At 45.0% G+C, this 18969-nt stretch overlaps 1 protein-coding gene and 1 non-coding gene across 11 annotated transcripts in view; one reads left to right on the top strand and one right to left on the bottom strand.

Moving 5' to 3' along the window:
* Sif (guanine nucleotide exchange factor still life) overlaps nt 1-18969 on the top strand; it is a 309147-nt gene that overhangs the window by 279629 nt on the left and 10549 nt on the right. For 8 of the 10 annotated variants that reach the window (XM_077684357.1, XM_077684359.1, XM_077684362.1 and 5 more), the window contains 8 exons: nt 481-525; nt 1823-1855; nt 6349-6543; nt 7523-7631; nt 8696-8875; nt 16159-16277; nt 17696-17872; nt 18595-18782. In XM_077684357.1, coding sequence (XP_077540483.1) covers nt 481-525; nt 1823-1855; nt 6349-6543; nt 7523-7631; nt 8696-8875; nt 16159-16277; nt 17696-17872; nt 18595-18782 — 1046 coding nt within the window. The remainder of the gene's footprint in view (nt 1-480; nt 526-1822; nt 1856-6348; nt 6544-7522; nt 7632-8695; nt 8876-16158; nt 16278-17695; nt 17873-18594; nt 18783-18969) is intronic. The other 2 variants (XM_077684363.1, XM_077684364.1) reach the window with 2 other exon arrangements.
* On the bottom strand, nt 7194-7266 carry Trnat-cgu (transfer RNA threonine (anticodon CGU)). Its single transcript has one exon. It is a non-coding gene; the product is annotated as a tRNA-Thr (tRNA).

Raw genomic sequence — 18969 nt, forward strand, 5'->3', positions numbered from 1 at the left:
CATCATTCCAATATTTCGCGTCCCTTCTAATGTGCGTTTTCATGGAACCATGAGCAGGGAATTTTATGCCTTCATTTCCACTATTTTCACATGCCTGAATTTTTTTCCCGCCATCTTTTTCTTTGCCCCGACATTTTGTGGCACAATGGGAAATCGTCTGTAATCGTGTCAGATCGTCTCATTGCAACTCAAAAACACCCGGGCTTTTTGGTATAACCGGGATCTTTTTTGCCACCACGTCTTTCCACTCAGTGTGCTCGCAAGCTGATTGTATTTCTGCCTCCTTTTTTTGCAAGCAGAGGCACACTTCGAAGCAGTTTTAACTGTGTCACTTTAGAGTCGTGCACGTGATATTAACTTTTTACGGGGAAAGAAATAAAATAAAGTCCCTAGTTTTTCTTAACCATTTTTCACTTTTGACACTTCTATCAAGCGGAATGTCTCCCTTGACATTTCGCATTCCCCGTTCTTATGATGCAGCACATGAGCGAGCTGGTTGAGTGGTATGTGGCGGCTTTACAAAAGGTAAATCTCACTTGTTCATCATCACTATTCTTTCTCTTTTGCTTCTTGGTCGTTGCGTTGGTCTTCTTTTTTTTGTTGGTTTTTACTGAAGGCAACCTAGAGGCGAGCTTCTTTTTTGTGTGTCAGAAAAGCCTTGTCGTGTGGATGCATTGCAGGAAGGAGAAAGTTGCCAGTTTCAGTTATGATTCCGCATATGCATGTTCCATACGTGGTCCTGGTTATGTTGCCTGCATTTGCGACTCGTCCTGGATTTTGCATGCCACCTGCTTTTTAATTACCCCGTTTCTTTGCATCAACTTCTGTGTGACTTTGCAGGCTACCTAGTGGCCCTGCTTGCTTCTGCTTTGTTTTACCTGTTTGTTTGGCTTGGACTCCATATTTGGGCTGCGTTACGAAGCCGAGTGGATGTAGTTTCGCATGATGGTTCGGCCATAACCGCGAAAGCTGCCAAGGTCACGGATATGTGGTGTAGCTACTGCCTTAGAAGCTGTAGCTCTGAGGCCATGTGCTTTGGTGACGTTTGTTGTGCGTGTGCCGTCTTAGCAGCCCTTCAAGCGGACTTTTCCTTTGTTTGCTTTGTGTTCTTTAAACAAGCTCTGAGCGCTGTTCTTGGCTAGAGTTACCTCTAAAAGAATGCTAAATCTCTTTAATCTTTCCCCAAAATTGAGTGTGGGCTTCTGATCAGATTTGCGCTTGGGGTTTTTGGTTTAAACACTATCCTTCTGCAGTGAAAATTGAGATTTTATGTGAGCATAAAGCATAAGGACAAATGCAAAGCATGTATACTCCCTCTTCTTCCCCCACTCACTAGAAAACTACGCTTGAATACTTGTTTTGAGCACTGAACCATACTTTTTAGTAAACGCAGTGCTCATTGCCTCTAAAGATGTTGTGGCTAACATTACTATATCTGTTCCAAGCGTGACAAAATTATTCATTATGATCTGTCTGCTCAATGCGCTGCCTAGAGCTAGATCTCCCTCATGTTTTGTTCGCTCCCGTGAAGTGCTCCAGCCCACTGTGTGCCTTGCATGCTTAACTGGCTTCCTTCCTTTGACAGCTGATGCAATTCATTTTAGCAGTCTCATCTATTCTAAAGCATTCACACGTGTTTAAAATAGCTATGTTTTGTCACGTTAAGTGCACTTGCAGTAAATATCATGCATAATTCTCGTTACTAAATAAATGGAGGTGTAACTGTGGCGAGAGCGTATGCTGCCTTTCCTTGAAGAAGCAAACTCAAGAAATCACGTCGAGAGTATCCAAAAACAACACCATTTTCGGCGCTTCTTTTCAGAGGAAACCCCCTAGCACTAACGAAGTTAGCAAGGTGAGTGACATTCGAGGTTCAGCATGCCAGTGTTCATCATGCTGAATGCATGAATAAGTACACCACACTCTTGGGAGCACTTTGAGCTGTTGCCACGCGATTCTGGACAGGCGAAAATGATGGAACCGTTGAACTCTACCGACGTCACATACATTTTTTTGACATCCAAGTTGTTTTATGGCTAATCCCTCACAGCTAATTGAGATGACATGGGACGCAGATACTATATTATAGGGGTGTTAACGTTTTTTGATCACTCATGGTTTGAAACTAATTACCGGAAATCTTACTAAAATTCGATCGCTATAGCTTGCTCACATCGAACATATTTGCCATTGAACCACATGTTCTGTTTTGCGCTTCGACTTTGCCCAATAACTGCTCGTTTAACCAGAAGTGTCTTTAATTTAGCGCACCCATGTAAGAATGCCAATATTACGCCATTTTTTTTGCTTGTTTCTTTTTCTCGTGAAGGCGTGGGTTACGCTAAAGGCAAGTCTCATCAAAATGATTAATTTTTCTATAGTGATCTTCAGCTTGTGAGAAGCTACACTGAAATGGTAAAATAGTTGTATTTGAGTTGAGCTCAGTTCTACGCCAGAGCAACATTCTTGTATAAATCGTAACAAAGTCATTTCATTTAGTTTGAATGGTGAGTAGTGAAACAAGATAGCAGTCGAGTAATAGTGCTTACATGACAGGTTGAGGATTTCACTCATGTATATTCCACCGGGCCACTGGTTTTGTTCTTAATTAAGGTTAGTGGTGACACTCTGCGTACATCACGGTCAACGTTTTAGGGCACCGTCTGCTCACGTGTACTGTGAAGTGTTGCTCGGGACGTGATGTCTTTGTGGGAGTCGTGCACCTGGGGTTAATTGAACACGTGACGTCACCACGGCACATGCCTGCGTATAAAAACAGTTAGGCTCAATATATCAGACTTGATACGTGACACATACTCGCTCTCAGCAAGCACGATTTGTCCGCATAGTTGAAATTTGTTTGACGCCACAGAGCATTGTTCGGCGTTTTGCTCCATCGGTTTTAATTTGACCGAGTCTCTTCCATAAAAACTTAGTAAAAGTGTAGCGCAATGCTCAAAATATACAGTTGAACCTCCATATTACACAACGCACTTTTACAAATTCCCTGATTTAACAAACAAATTACAATTCCGCCGTAATTGCGAATACTTGGTAATCCTTTCTCCCTTTTCAGAAGTTCTTAATCTAACTAAATATTTCTGTGGGCCCTGTTGACTTTGTTACATCTAAGTTCAACTGTAGGCTCGTGCTTCGAACCTCTTGTTTGCTGCACTGCCTTCTAGGTTTTGTTGTCGGCCTGTAGAGCACAGGTTTTGATCATGTCATGTTTTTTTTCTGCTGAACAACCATCTCAGCCCGTTTCAGTAATAACATTTCGCGAGCGCTGGCAACCGTAGCCACCCTTTGACTAACAATTGGACGAAAGAATCATTACAGAGTAATATGCTCTGTTCCAGTTTTTCCTGTGACTCTTCAATTTCTCGTTAGTGTTGGCTAGCTGGTGAAGAAAAAATGGGACCATTTTTCTGAGTATAACAGAACCTGGTGGCTTCTTATTTCTTAATGCACTTAATCTTTCCAGTTTTTTGTGCACATCATGTAACTTTAGCAGTTAATCCAATCTTAAATAAGGAAATATACTTCCCCCGATTTTTTTTTCTGATCCTAACTGTCCCCTCTTCTTATGAATATCACCAGATGCTACAATCGTGTTAGTAATACATTTGCGATTGGAATCAGAGGATGCTTTTTGTCGGTGCCATGAGTGCTACTAAAACATGAAACACTGCCTGCATACGTGTAAAACTCACATAAGGAGCACATCAGTTATGTGAGCAATTGTAGCTAGAGGGCACCATATGCCCGCATTTGCGGTATTGATATTTAAGAGGTGCTGAAACCATGGCCCCCTTTTGATTGACAAGTAATGAAACTAAGTCTTCGGGCAAAATCGCCGATGAAAGCGAGTAATCGAAAGCTAGAAACCAGGTAGCTCTTCAAAATAATGCGCGACAGAAAAAATAATCAATTGAACGTTTGGTGAAGTATTTGGTTGATTTAAGCACTACGGAACACTTTTGCATGGGTCTTATGCACGTCTTTGATGCGCTTGTCTCACATTATGGTCAAGAAAAAATACAAAAAACACCGTTTGCTTCGAACAGTTGTGTCCATCACAAGGTTTTCGTTGCCGATGTGATTTAATCCGTCACTTTATTTCTTGCTTGAATTGCGTGGTGACCGATTAGCTGCTACACCTGTTTTCGCTCGGCATGAACTGGGTTAAGCCCCCGCAGCACGCTTAAGAATCCACTGCACAAATGTTATGCTCACTCATGCGTGTTCCTTTCGCCATCTGAACTTTTGTTTCTTCGTATTTTTTGTTGCAGACGCTTCACCGCGTACTGTCGCGGTTGCAATTTTTTGGATCTGTCTGTTTTTACGCACTTAGTGGAAACGTTTTGTCTCTTTTTCGCTTCCCATTTTTGTGGTGCACCAGACCCTTGGGATCTCGAGCGAAGCGCGGTCGCGTGTTCCAATATCGCCATGTTGTGCTCTCCTCTTTTATGTGTGTTGTGTGCACAACAGGCATTGAATCGTTACTGGTGACTGACGAATGCGCAAACTTCGTTTACTCTATCCTTAGAACAGACGTCTTTATTTTTCTGTTTATTATCATGAAGTGTTAATTTTGGTGTGGCAAACTGGAACTTGTGTGGTTGGTCTCTATCCTACAATTTAGCACTTGGAGGAATTCGGGATTTCGGAGGTTATTTAGGACAGCTGCAAACGTCTCTTCAGGATACAAAAGAGCACGCAAAAACTGAAAAAAATAACACATAAAAATTTACCGTTTTTCTATAAATCCTGCCATTGGCCAGAAGCAAAAACGAACTTTAATTATTAGCATTGTATTTATCTGCCTTCTTGATTGTTAAGCGCCTTTCACTGGCAATACCTGAATTGGTTTTCATGCTTGAGTGTCATTTTGGTGGCCTGTATGAGAAAAGGTGTAGTAGGATTCCGAACAAGCACTTCATAAAATTCAAAGGTAATTTGCCGGAATTGAAACCCTTCATAATTGTGACGGTACGACTTTTTGCTTTAAGAAAGGGTTGGTGCAGGTTGTCGGAAGGACACTTGCGCGGCAAATGTAGGTATGGCAGCTCATGCACAATAGTGAGATGTAAAGGTGGCGCTTACTCAATCTGGCAATTAGGGGGAGCGTACTTTTCATTTAGCGATAAGCAGGAGCATGTATGTTTATCTGCTGGCCGTTATACTGGTCCTCAAAGTTTAACCACGCCTGTAACGAGAATGTGTAGCCGAGTTTGTGGCTTTCTTCTCTGTCGCGTTCACAAAGCTTTGCATCGTCACACCCAAGCCAGTTTTTACAAAAAACTACCATCCTTTTACAACATATGCAAACCATGCCCAGTCACATACTGTTCGTGAAAAAGCAAACGGAGCAAAGTGCGAGCATAGTGAGCCTAGAATAATGCCTATGGGTCGCAGAATGCAGCGTGTTTAGATGACGCAAATGCAGCCAAAAAGTGTGACAATACATTATATACGAATTGAACTGCCTTATATATCAAAATAACACCTGTTATGGGTACCTTTCAGACCGACATGAATCTAATCAACGCTAAATCTTGGGTAAACCGTTAATGGTTTCAACCATGATTTTCAACATGGTGTGACATGAAATTTACAACGCTGGAGCAGTATTTATTCCATGCTGTGTAAACACACTCTCTTCACACGTGTTTGCTAACTGGCCTCATTGACTAAATATACTTAGTAAACTAGTCTAAATGGGCTGTTTGCAAACTGCAATACCAGCAGAGGAAAACGAACCTTGATCATAGTGAGGATCCAAAGAAAAGAGGACAACAGTACTTCACACTTTCGAAAAAAAGCAAGCATGGGGTATTCTGAACACGCAGGGGCAGAAGAAATTCTAGCTGGAATTCATAATATGAAGTGGGGTTAGGTATGGTATGTTTTTCGTAGTGGAAATGAGAGATGGACAATGGTATGTACAGAGTGCTTACTCAGGGTACACGAGAGGCATAGAACTGGGCAGATTTGATGGATGCAACCAGAACATTTGTCTGACACCATACAAAGATATTCAATCGTTACTTCTCGAGGTTTTTTTTCCTGCAGTGAATTAGCTGATCATGATTATTAATCAAATGACTACTCTAGCACACGACTTCATATAGTCAAGCTAATAATGCCATAGGCACCAGCCTGCCGAATTTACGCCGAGTATTTCAGCCAGCTGCCTTGTACATGCTTCTCCCAGGTGGGGAAGTAATGGTTGCCTGTGCTCCTTCTGTGCTTCCCCTCCTTCTCGTTTTCCCCCGACGTGCTGCCCCTTTTCTGCCCCTCCTCCTCCTCACCTGCTTAACGTTCCCCGCACGTGAACGAACGAAGCACCTGAACAACCTGTTGGAGCACTACCTGGAGCCCATGAAGAAGGAGACGCTGCTCTCCAACGCCGAGATCAGCGCCCTGTTTGGCAACATCCAAGAGATCGTGCAGTTCCAGAGGCAGTTCCTCCAGAGCCTCGAAGAAGCCATCGCCGCCGAGCCCGACTTCCATCGGCTGGAGCACCCAAGCCAGTTTAAGGTAACCGCTTCGTTGGTATACGCACACACACACGCACACGCGCACGCACACACGCACACACACATATAGAAATAAGGGCTGGCAGTTAAGAATACCAAGGAGAGCAAAGGGGGAATGCGGTAGGTCATTTATGATCGTTAAAACAGATGCAGATTTTTGACAGACAGAAAATGGAGAAAAAATTCCCGCTGTGTGGGATCTAAACCGACAACCTCCAGAATACGTGTCTGGTGGGATGACCTCTACGCCACCGGCGGGGCTGTTCTCCCCTCCACTTTCTCTGGTATTTATGTTAAGGTATTTGTTTCCTGCCCTTGGGGGTGGTAGCCAGCGCCACTCGGACTACTCGAAGTGAAGGGGACATTCTTAACCCCCGGGTCATGGCTCGACGGTTTACGACCTTTGGAGAGTGATCGACCAGCGTTGGACCCTCTTAAGCTACCTAAGGCTCCAAGAGTCCCAGAACGGAGACCCTCGCTATGCATGTAGCGAATCAGAATGGGAAATGAGGGGCTCGTTTTATTGAGACAAAAATAAAGGTTGGCAGTCAAGAATGCCAAGGAAGGCAAAGCGGAGAATGCGGCAGGTAATTTATTATCGGGGAAACAATGCAGATTTTTGAAAGACAGAAAGAAAACGGAGGAAAAATTTTCGCCGGGTGGGATTCGAACCAACGACCTCCAGAATACGCGTCTGGGGCGATGACCACTACGCTACCGGCGAGGCTGTTCTCCCCTTTACTTTACCGGGTATTGATGTCAAGGTATATCCTGCGCTTGGGGGCGGTAGCCAGTGCCAAGGTGATTATAGCGTCCTTACCTATGCTAATTTTGCGAGGAAACCATTGCCTCGAAAATGTCGTTTAGGCTCATATGTTATTTCTTGTGTGGCATACACCTCGTTCCTTCACACGGCAGGCGGCCAATCTCACTTCACTTTGTGCTGAATTTAAGCTTGTACTTTTGCATTTCTTTTTCAGAACGTGTTGTTTTCCCTGGGAAACTCTTTTCTATACTACGCTGACCAATTCAAGCTTTACAGTTCCTTCTGTGCCAGTCACTCCAAAGCTCAGAAGGTTTTACATCCGAGTAAGTATAGGCTTTCAAGATATTTATAAATGAAGTTTGCACGTAAAATAAAAGTTAGGGAGGTGCGCGCGTTTAAGTGTAATTCACTCGAATAACAAAAACTGCGGGGCTGCACCTCAACAAAGCCCTTTGGAAGGTAATAAAAGAATATTTTAAAACAATAAAACAACAATATACAGTTTAAAGTCATTTTTACGGAACCAAATTTTACGCCCTTGTGAGTTTGACGAACAATTTCGGGCTCCACCGGCAGTTCACTGTAGGCAAAATGCTTTTTAGACTTTACGGGGTTCCAGGTTTAAAGTAATTCGTGGGTCTCGGTGATTAATTGAATCGAGGTTCATGTATTACCAGCCTAAGCAAGTCTTCAAAAAATGGCAAAATTTTTTTGCCTAGCTCACGAAGTTGCTTAACCTGTGGAGTGAAACGAGGAGACCTAAACTTTCTCACTCGAACGAGCATACAATCAGCACAATATTACTGTTTGAAGCGGCCCTTGAAGACTAGAATTTGAACATACTTGTGGATGCTAAATTTTCCAGTCAGCTCACAAATCTTTTCCCTTTTGGTAGCCCGTCTTGCTTCAAGTATTAATTGCAAGAAGCAAACATACGCGCTAAAGTTGAAATCTACTTAATTTAAATAAAAAAAGGAGTGTTTTATGGTTTGAGGCTATTCCCGATCAAAGCCATGACAAAAAAAAATGCCGGAAACAGAGCAACTGTACTTATTTTACCATAGTTCTTCTACAGAGTCATTTTGCAAGCCGGTCATACAGTTTGATAAACAAGCATAGTAATTATCTCATTTTAGAAGATTAACAGTTACCTGTCATTAGCTTCTTAGTAACACAAGAGCAGGGTTTGGGAGCAATGTGTGGGTGTGTTTCAGTATTTATGAATTCACCCATACCCTTTTATCACGCTGTATGTCCTTACCTACTCGTTCGTAAAACAGATTAACCATGAATTCTTCCGTCGTCTGATCACTTTCGGCACTGATAAATTCTTCCCTAAAGAAACAAGCTCATGGGTACCCTTGTTTTTTCTTCTCGACGCTTCTAGGTGAAGGCAACACGGCCCTGTCCGACTTCTTGCAGACCAGAAACCCCAAGGGGCAGCATAGCTTCTCCCTGGAGTCGTACCTAATCAAGCCAATTCAGCGGATACTCAAGTACCCTCTCTTACTTCAGCAGCTCAAGCACCTCACCGACCCCGTTACCGAGGAACACCACCACCTCGCAGGCACGTGCTGTTGCACCTGAATTACTCTCCACCCACTATTTGTCCTTGAATTACTCTGTAAAAAGGGTGTTAATGACTCTTAAAGAGGTGTATTAGTGATTCTCTTGTTGCACCTGCATGACTCTCTCGACCTATTTCTCGGCATAAAATAACTCTCTTCAATAGAGTGTTAATAATTTTATAAAGGTGTAATGGTGACTCTCTTTAAAGAGTTTCTGTCGTAGGGGCGCCCGCGCTATCAGTCCGTGATCGGTGAAAGGAGGGAGGTGATGGCAGTCCAGGCGATAGGCAAGCAAAAAGCCCCACGTTTATTTCACTGTGGTTTAAATAGCAAATGTGACGTCAGAGACAGGCGGTTCCATACATGCGCCAGGTATGGTGAATCGGGGCATCATGCAGGAGCGTACTTTCAGCGGCACGGGAGACACATTCCAGCACAGTTTCCACAGAATGAAATTTGTACTTTTAGAGTAAGTGTACCTTGCAGCCGGATGGAAAGTTGGGCGAGTTGGTATTGCGACTTGATGGAAACACCGCGCTCTATCTTCATCACTAAGTGTATCTTGCCACTGAGTAAATGGAAGAGGGACTCATGGGAGTGTGATACTTTGAAACAATGCTACATGATATCGTGAGTTTTATGGGCCATGGAGCAAATTTGTGTCATGATAACTCACACCATCGCATTAACGACATTAACTTCATAGTAAAGCTCATTTATGCTTCAGTTTGAACAATCAGACTTCTGATAAAGAAACTTTTGCTCTGTGTAAATTAATAAAAGTTACTTCATGGTAGAATACATCTGCTTTTTAGGAAACCTTGATTTGTAGCAAGTAGTGATTACAATGGTTAGATGGGCACCTTTTGTAAAGTACTTTTACATCAACTCCTTTTCACACGTAATGTACGCCGCGGAACCCTGGCAATGGTTGCGGGATAACATTTTAAGCTGGTGTTTGAAACGTGTCCACTATGCTTTGGGTGTGCTTCTTCCAAATAATCTTACTTCTGGGCCGTGCTGTTAAGCTAAGTAAGGCGCACGCCCAGACAGGTGAGGTAAAAAGGGAGTACTGATGCGAGCCCTTCTTTGAACACAAGGTGTAATTTCTTTAGTGCTACCATTGATACGTACAGCATGCTAAAGGGATGTTGGATTCCTTTCTTGAGGTGCTTGATGAGTTGGGAGGCTGATTTTTCCAATTAAAGACTTACTATTATTACCATTCCCTGATCTTGCCTAGAAGATGGACAAAATATTAATAATATTAAAGGGACCCTGCAACACTTACCATCGACTACTCGGAATGTATTTTGGGGGGTAAAGTCTATTGTCCCAGCAATCTCATCCCGCAAGGATTATAAAAATCCGTTCAATCTCACCGAAACTACGGGCGACGAAAAATCGCGCATAATTCTTCCCTCTCAACTCGACAGCGGACAACGTCATGAAAGCTGCGCGCTCTTTCCAAGAGAGGGGGCGGCTCGCGACGTTCTGTTCGGCAGCCTTCGATATAGCACAGGCCGAGGAGTTTTCTCCTTTTCTCCACAACGTGGAGGGGTCTATTTTCGGTCTGCAGGTGCCGCAAAAATCAGGCATGGGTGCCTGCTCGCAAGCAAGCGCTGTTGCTGGTAGGGCGTTTTTGAAGCAAAAAACGTTTGTTGTCGAGTGGTTTCGTTGAAAGGGGAATATTGAGTTCGGCACTCAAACACCGCGCGCACTCAAAACTCAATATAAACGCCCCAACTGTGCGTACAGGTTCAGGCATAGAATAGGTTCGTACACAACGCCGACGACGGCGAAATCGTCCCAGGAAATGCGAGAAATAAGCTTAGTTGATCAGCGACAGCCAATAGGGTGCATTCACACACACAGAACACAAATAAGCCGAAATGGGAGTAAATGGCTTGTTGCATAACTCAGTACCAATTCGGAGTTTTCAAAACTCCTTCCAATGGGAGTTTCGCCTTACTCCCATTATTTTCGCAGTTTTTTCAGTAGCATATGGGAGTTTCATTTTACTGCCACTACAATGGGAGCTTTCATGGGTACCATTGGGAGTGTATTGTTTCCTCGAACTGGGAGTTTTCAGGGGGCGCGTTGGGAGCAGTGTTGACCTGCATTCGATGTTTTTTGTTTTTGTTTTTTTGCGCTTTATATAAGCGCTGCAGAGGAATTTATTACTGTATTTGGGAGTTCTTAATGAGCGCACAGGCCGCATTTTCATTTTTCGTTTAGGATTACGCAATTTCTAGTCTTTTTCCGCTTTAAACGTTGAATGACGAAACGTGAAAAGTTTGTTTTCTGCACAGTAAATTTATTGCATAAAAATTACACATATACGATATACGTGTGAACACGTTAATAACGCAATAAAAACACTGAATCAACAAAACACCTACATCGAAAACACAAGGTATCTTGGTAAAACTTTATCTACTACAACACTCCTCAACGAAAAAAAAATGTAAGCCATTTGCAAACAATGAGGTCAGCATGTCGTCGGTGCTCTGTTTGCTTGCACTTGCCTCCCAAACGCTGACGTTGCCACACCTCCTGGCACGTTCCCCAGGAAGCCACAGCAGCACATGCATCAGAGAGATAGCGAAACGCTTTAAATCTGCGGCAACAAATCCAGAAGCATATTGGGCATCTGACCTGAAAAAAACCGGCATTGTAAAGACGCTGAACTTGTCACTCTTGTGTCCAACTTTCCGTAATGTCTGATTGTTTATTTAAAGGTACGCAAAATTGCACTTCCGTCCGAGATACCTGCGCTCACTAGTTTGTCAAAACGAAGTGCTCTGCTGTTCAAAGGGGAGCGCGACCCTTGTGGCGACCAACTTCTCAAAATTCTTCCTTTCCCTCTTTTTCTTGCGTTTAGTGTTCTGGGACCGAGCTTCAATTTTTTCCACCCGCACTTCCCTTCTCACCCCTCACCCTAAGTTAAGGAAAAAATTCGTTCGGTGTGACGCCTGCGCCTGGCCCCCCTTCAAAAAAAAAATAAAATAAGCTGTCGTGCGTCGACTCTACAGAATGCTCCCTCGAATGGCGTTTGCTGGTTATGTTGCACGCGCCTCCCACGGGGCCCCGACCTTATCCCTTTCCAGTGAAAGCAATTAATCGCTGGCGGCACGCGGCAGTCACCCTCCTCGTAGCAGGCGCGGCTGGCACCACACGCACTTCTCAAGAAAAGCGGCCGCCCTGCGATGTTTGACCGACCAACTTCACCTTCGCCAGCCAATAAGCCACAGACACAGCCTAACAAAAACACCTGCTAGCCGTTCACAATGCGGACACTTTTCATTCTGCTCGCGAGTGTGAATGAGTGAGTGTTCCACTCGAGACCCGAGCAAATACGCATTGCTTTCACACCGCTCGGCTTCCCCAATGACGTTCCGGGCATGGCGCCCTCTCTCACGCACAACGCTCACCTCCTGTGGCAGAAAATCTGCCCGTGCAGTGACGCGGGAAACACGCTGAGTTTATTTAACACTAGAAGGGGCACAGTTCTCCCACAATGTTGGGTACAATAAAAAACGTGAAAATCTTACCTTCAACCACCTCGCAGAGGCACAACCGCGTTGTTTTTAACGAGCCACTCTCAGCTATCACTGCATTTAGGCCTCGCGTCGCCTCGCTGGCGTATTCCGTCGGCTCGAAGGTCGGTGTCACGCAGGCAACGTTCCAGTGTGTCGCACGTCAGTGCAGTCTGGTTCCACAATGTTCGCAACGAGCTTCGATTCTCTGGAAGCACTTCACATCCATTCGTGCGGCCGCAAGTTCACATCGACAATAAATTTTCGGGGACGCTGGAGCTCACAGGACACACGACACCAACTGGCAGCCATTTTGTACGGAGGCGTAGAGGAGGAAGGGGTGAACGAGGAGAAGGAGATGGAGTATGCGTGGGAATTTTTAATACTCCCATTAGGACAAACGCAGTATTCACAGCTAGATACTGCGTTTTGTGAAGATGTACAATCGTGGTAAATGCGCCTATTCACGACGGCTTGTGGCCCCCGGTGTAAACTGGCAGTTTTTCCACCACCATACTACCTCACCTGCCGTGAGGAGTTTAAAAGACGTATTCGAGCCAAAAAACTCCCATTCAGGCTAACTTGTGGTTTGTGCGCAGAGCCTTAGACCGCGTGGCGGCGCTACCTACGCGGCGGCGGCGACGCCTATATTTGAGGTTGCACTCCGCCGCGCGGGCAGCGCGTTTCCCGACGCGAAATGTTCTTTGCGGCGTGGTGCTGGCAAGAACGTTCGTGTGGGCGGTGTTTTTCTCTGCGTGATTCATGTGTTTGAGAATGCCTGGTCGTAACGAGTATCCAGCAGTGTTTTCGCTGCGAAATTCCGGGTGCGCTGTTCACATCTACAACCGCAAACCCGAAGCAGTCCAAACCACGAAAGTAAGCGCGCTGGTTTAGCCAGGGCAGTGCTTGAAGACGGTATGATTTCGCGCGACGAATGCAAATGTCCGAAGGTTTGACAGGCGCGGCCAGCGGCGTGCATAACCCGGTCCGTTTTGGCGATTTCGCGCTATCTCGGTGTCATCCCCGTGCGCCGATTTCATTATTTCCTCCGTTGCTTGAAGCGACCGTGGCGCGAGTTAAGAAAATTTCTTCACCCAAGGCTGCGAGGACATTTGATGTGGTGGTGGCGTGTGAGAGAGGCGCTGGTTTTACCGTGCCACCCAGGCATGTTGCGCACTTCTTGAGGAGTATAAGAGACGGTGAGGTGCTCTGGCGACAGTGTTCTGTGCGTTGAACGTACGAAGGTCGTCCATTTGAGCTCCTAATGAAGCGGAACATTTACGCACAGGGTCTGGGTGGAAACCATCGCGAGGTAAATACGTGATAAAATTAGGTATGGTGGCGACGACAAAGATCCCACCGTTGATTTTCAAGTCTTTTCCTTTCGGTAAATACGAAGCGGAAATTATAAGCAGAACAAGATTATGAAACACGTACGCTTTGGCTACTTCGAAAGCAGAGCAGAGACAAGTGAGAAAGGCTGCTCTAGTTTGTTCCGCACGCATACGTTAACGTTTTAGTCTCTGCGCTTTTTTTTGAAGTAGTCAAACTGTGTACCCAGCGTCAAGCTTTAGTGTCTGATCACGCTTGGACATTAGAGAACAGTCGAAGGCGATGAAGAAGAATTGGATCAATTTGGATGCCCGCAATTACCTGGGAAGCGATATTGCATGTACGAAGTATAGCCCATGTTGAGGCTGGGAGGCCAGTATGGTTTGTCTCATCCATAAAGTACGCCGGCTACCTTAATTTGTGAACATTTTAAGCATGCGTATGTTTCAAACATGTGACGAGGTGCGAGGTGAAAGCTCCGGCGCCCATCGTCCCGGGGCCTGGATGAAACGGGTTCAACAGATTCGATACTGATTAGCCATATTATCGATAACTTCTTTGGGAACTCGTCGAATGAAGACAGACAGCTTTCAAGCACTGCCCTAGCCGTCGCTTCGAAACAGCGAAAGGAAAAAAAAATACACGGCGCGCTTTTTTTTATTTTGTCGTGCGGCCTGCTTCGGGTCTGCGGTTGTAGGAGACCAGCGCAGTCCGGATTTTCGAAGCGAGAACAATGCTAGCTACTCGGTAGGACGAGGCATTCGCAAACCCACGAATCACGCAGAAAAAACACCGTCCACACGAACGTTCTTGCCAGCAGCACGCTGCAAACCACGTTTCACGTCGGGAAACGCGCTGCCCGCGCGGCGGAGTGCAACCTCAAATATGGCGTCGTCGCCGCCACGCAGGTAGCGCCGCCGCGCGGCCCAAAGCCCTGTGAATACACCCTATAGGACAGACATGGCCCAAATGACGTTTAGACCATGCTAGGGGTGTATAATGAGGACAATTGAAGAGAGCGCGGTTGGTTTTTTACGTCTTTCACGGCGATTTGCTGGCTTACCGCTTCACGTGTGCGTGTAATATTTGGCTCAGGTATTCCTGTCAGTGTAATGTAAACGTCGCGCAGGTTTACTTGCTGTGCACAAAAAGTGTTGCAGAGTCTCTTTAACTACAGTGTCAAAGATGTGAGGCCAACGTACTTTTGCTGATAAGCAGATTAAGTATGAACAATCAGTATGAAATTTTCTGCCCGTGCGTGCGCCCTTCGGGGCCTTCACCCAGGTAAGGTCATGCGCCACCCTGTTGAGGTTGTTTGGGATTACTGTGAGCTTTCGAAGAATGTTTCGGCGGTATTGAAGGAAACTGCGCCCCACGCGTCAAGGATTCGGCGGCACGTGTCTGCAACGAATGGGCTCTTCTTCAGCCAAGCGGTCAGCGTGTTCCGTTAGCGTTGTAGGCGTTCACAGGGTTTGGTTACGGGACGGTCGGCATCAGTGCGACCAAAAAGCTTCGCTTTGAATCAACACTCATTCGACCGTGTCGCAATGGCGGAATCGGATAGACGTCGGCTATATAACGCCAGGACCCCAGGTTTACTCCGGCCAAGAGAAGCGTTTTTGTTTGATACACTCATGTGCCTTCGCTTACCATTATCATCATCGTTTTATGAAACGCGTTGTGTAGAATTGGCTTTCCTACAGCCCATTTTAGTGATGGGACGGTCGCCATCAGTGAGGCATAGAGCTTGGCGTTATTAGGAGTAGGGATACTCTGAAATTGTGATAAAACTTGCTTCATGGCTGTTTTAGAGACTGAGCATTGGGGTTCGAACCTTTTCTGTCAGTAAACGAGGACGTGCGTGGGAGTCATTAGAAAAGTGAATTCATCATGTAGTTAGCGATTACAATTTAAGTCTCGTCTCGTGTTGTGTCGCTGTACAGTGTTTTTTATATCGTATATCCAGCGAAACGTCTTGATCGCCACACACCCCTTAGTTCAATAACACATGTTCATTGATTTGATTGATAGTGGGGTTTAACGCGCCGACGCAACGCAGGCGATGAGGCGCGCCGTAGTGGAGGGCTCCGGATTAATTTTGACCACCTGGGGATCTTTATCGTGCGCCGAAATCTCGTACACACGGGCGTTTTTGCTTTTCGCCTCCATCAGAAAAGCGGCCGCCGCGGCCGGGAATCGAACCCGCGACCTCGTGCTCAGCAGCGCAACGCCTTAGCCACTGAGCCACCGCGGCGGGTATGTTCATTCTGTTGTGCACATTTATTCTTGTTACTGGGTACTTTATGTTTAGTGTTCGAATGTGTGCACGTCTATATTGATGGCGTCTTGCCTGTAATCCGTACAAGAAAACTAGCTTACTTTTGGCCTTTATTATTTTTACTGATTTGCAGAAGCTCTCAAGGGCATGGAAAGAGTAGCCGAACACATAAACGAGATGCAGAGAATCCACGAGGAATACGGAGCCATCTTCGATCACTTGTACCGGCAGCACGTCAAATCCTCAAAGCAGGTAATGTTGCCCTTTTTTTATTTCCAGAATTTTAATGCAGCGGGCCCCTTTTCCACATTAAATTCTTATTTATTTCTTTTTTAACCTCAACCCGCTCTTTCTTACTTGATCGATAGAAAAAAACAGATTCCAGCCCGGTTAACATTGCTATATTTCTACTCCCACTTTTCTTCCTGCCTAGTCTTGTTCAGGAGTCGAAGTGGAAACATTCAGTCGGAGATCTGCAACTGACAACGATATATTATTCGTGATTTTTTTTTCCTGTTGCTTTTTTTTTTGTTTTCTTGATATTATTTTTTTATTTTAATTATCGTTTCTTTTTCTACTTTTCTACTTCCCTATCTCCTTTTTTCTTTCATTTGTACGTTTTTCTTTTTCTCTTTGCTATCTATGCCTATTGTTGCCTATTTTATATTTTCATGTCACTGCGTTGAGGCTACAAAGAGCTGTAGTCGAGAAGATCTTTGTAGCCTGAGACAATGATGACTGTTTTAAATTATGGAACGATAACTCAAGCATTTATTCAATTCGATTGGGTTGAGTTTGGCCCTGATGCAATGGATTACATTGGTGAGTCAGGTGGACCGGGCAAAATGTTTTCGTGACTGATGGAATTATTCACGAGGGTGGTGTTTGGTGTTGAGCATCACACCGCTGCTTACGTATATGCCGAAAGGCCATGATCACCCCAGAATCGCAACAGGTTTAGTAGAAAAACTTTGTATCTGATGACTCCGTTGTGCATGGAGCTTGCATACATATGATAGGAAGGTCTCAGTTGCTCTATATGAATTCCTAGCCCCTGACTATTGCACTTCTCATCGCCCTGTTAAAACCTCAAAGGGCTATGAAGACAGCATACAACCTTGTTTTGATTGGGAGAACAGTTTTTAAAATTTAATGACAGACCACGCGTATTAATGGGCTTTCAATATTTCAGCCTTACAACATCGCCAGTGACTTCATTGATGAGCCACCAAAACAGTAATCAGTGTTGCTGTTTGACCATGGTTCCCGTATTAACCACCGACTATCTGAGGCGCAATCAAGTACTCATTTTCTCCACATATCTTGTTATGGTGAGAAATTCCTTGAGCTACCCATGGGCTATTCACGTCAAGTTTTAGGCTGACAATTGAAGAGCCCCAATACGTTTACTCCATGCTGACATTCAAGCAGTGGAATCAAATAGAAGCACTGGCATTGAAACAATCGCACAGTTATGTTTATTAACATTAGAGTTTGTCAGACAATGTGCCGAATTCGTAGGATAGCTTGATAGATGGCCGATTTGTTCGTAATTTTAATGCGTAAACATGGCACATTGATGGGACAAGGGGAGTGATGAGAGGACGGATGCTACTAGCATTGCTGGTGCCACATGAGGAATTCACACTCGCTTTGCCTTCTTGACGCAGCACGTGGACTTGAGCCCTGGTGAACTGTTGTACTACGGCGGCGTTGAGTGGCTCAACATCTCCGAATTCTTGGGCAAGATCAAGAAGGGACTGGAGTTGCATGCCATGTGCTTTGTGTTCAAGACGGCCGTGGTCTTCCTCTGCAAGGAGCGCATCAGGCAGAAAAAGAAACTCATGGCAAGTGCTGCGATCTTTCTCCCTGCTCTTTCTTGTCGTGGTACGCATTTTTTCACTTGTGTGCGCACACATAGCCGAGTGCCGTGGGTATATTATTTCTCAGTGGTTTACGTTAAACGCCATGCGTTTTACGAACACCTGGTGGTTCAATTTTAAGGGTTGCGTTCTTCATGCACTGCAATAGAAGTTCTGTCTCGCGTAGTTCCGCCCAGCATTACATAGAGAATGCTACTGATGGAGTAAATACCAGGGCAAGTACAGGACCAGTTAGAGTAATGAGGTAAGAACATTTGTGGGTGTAACGGCCGGGTGAAGGTACGTGGCAGAGAGGGTAGCAGCTGGAGATTTGTGGGAGAAGCTTCCGCCGTTCAGTGGGAATGAAACGAATGATGATGATGACAGTTATGATCATTAAGGTGCCAAAAATGATGGAAATTATCATGACAACCAGAAATTATGATGAGGATGATGATTTCAGTGATGATAAAATCATGCTCTGTCCATCAACGTAGGAAATTTTACCACGGCATTGTGTCGTCCCTCTCTCGTCCTTGTTGATTGCACAGTTTTATTCTACATGCATCGCCAGCTTGTCAATGCCTTGATGTTAGCAAAGTTAAATTATTGAATCTAGCTTTGCTAACATGAAGCTAGGTTCAATAATCTGACTTTGCAAGCATGGAAGCTTGGTGTGTCACACCCATCGTTTTTTTTTTTTTTAGGGGGGATCGAGCAAGAACAACTCGGCTGAAGTGGAGATAATCCGCTACCAGGTGCTAATTCCGGTGACTGAGGTCCAGGTTCGAGCCAGCAGCCAAAAGGATGCAGATTCCCACTATCTCTGGGAGCTGGTGCACCTCAAGTCGCAGATCCAGAGGCGCTCCGAAAAAGTCTACCAGCTTTCCAACAGGTACGCGATGCGTGTCAGCTGCGTCACTTTTTTCAATCAAATAATGGTTACTACGGCACCAAGCGCTCACTAATCACGCACAAGCGCAGTCTCAATTAAAGGGACAGACAACCTATTTTTGTCGAGTATATACGCTCTATGCCAAATCAAAGGGCATCACTTAAAGCGTGGTGACGAGAAACGGTTT

Source organism: Haemaphysalis longicornis, unplaced genomic scaffold (genome assembly GCF_048455015.1).
Source record: "Haemaphysalis longicornis isolate Haplotype H1 unplaced genomic scaffold, Haemaphysalis longicornis Haplotype H1 scaffold_9, whole genome shotgun sequence".
NCBI lineage: Eukaryota > Metazoa > Arthropoda > Arachnida > Ixodida > Ixodidae > Haemaphysalis > Haemaphysalis longicornis.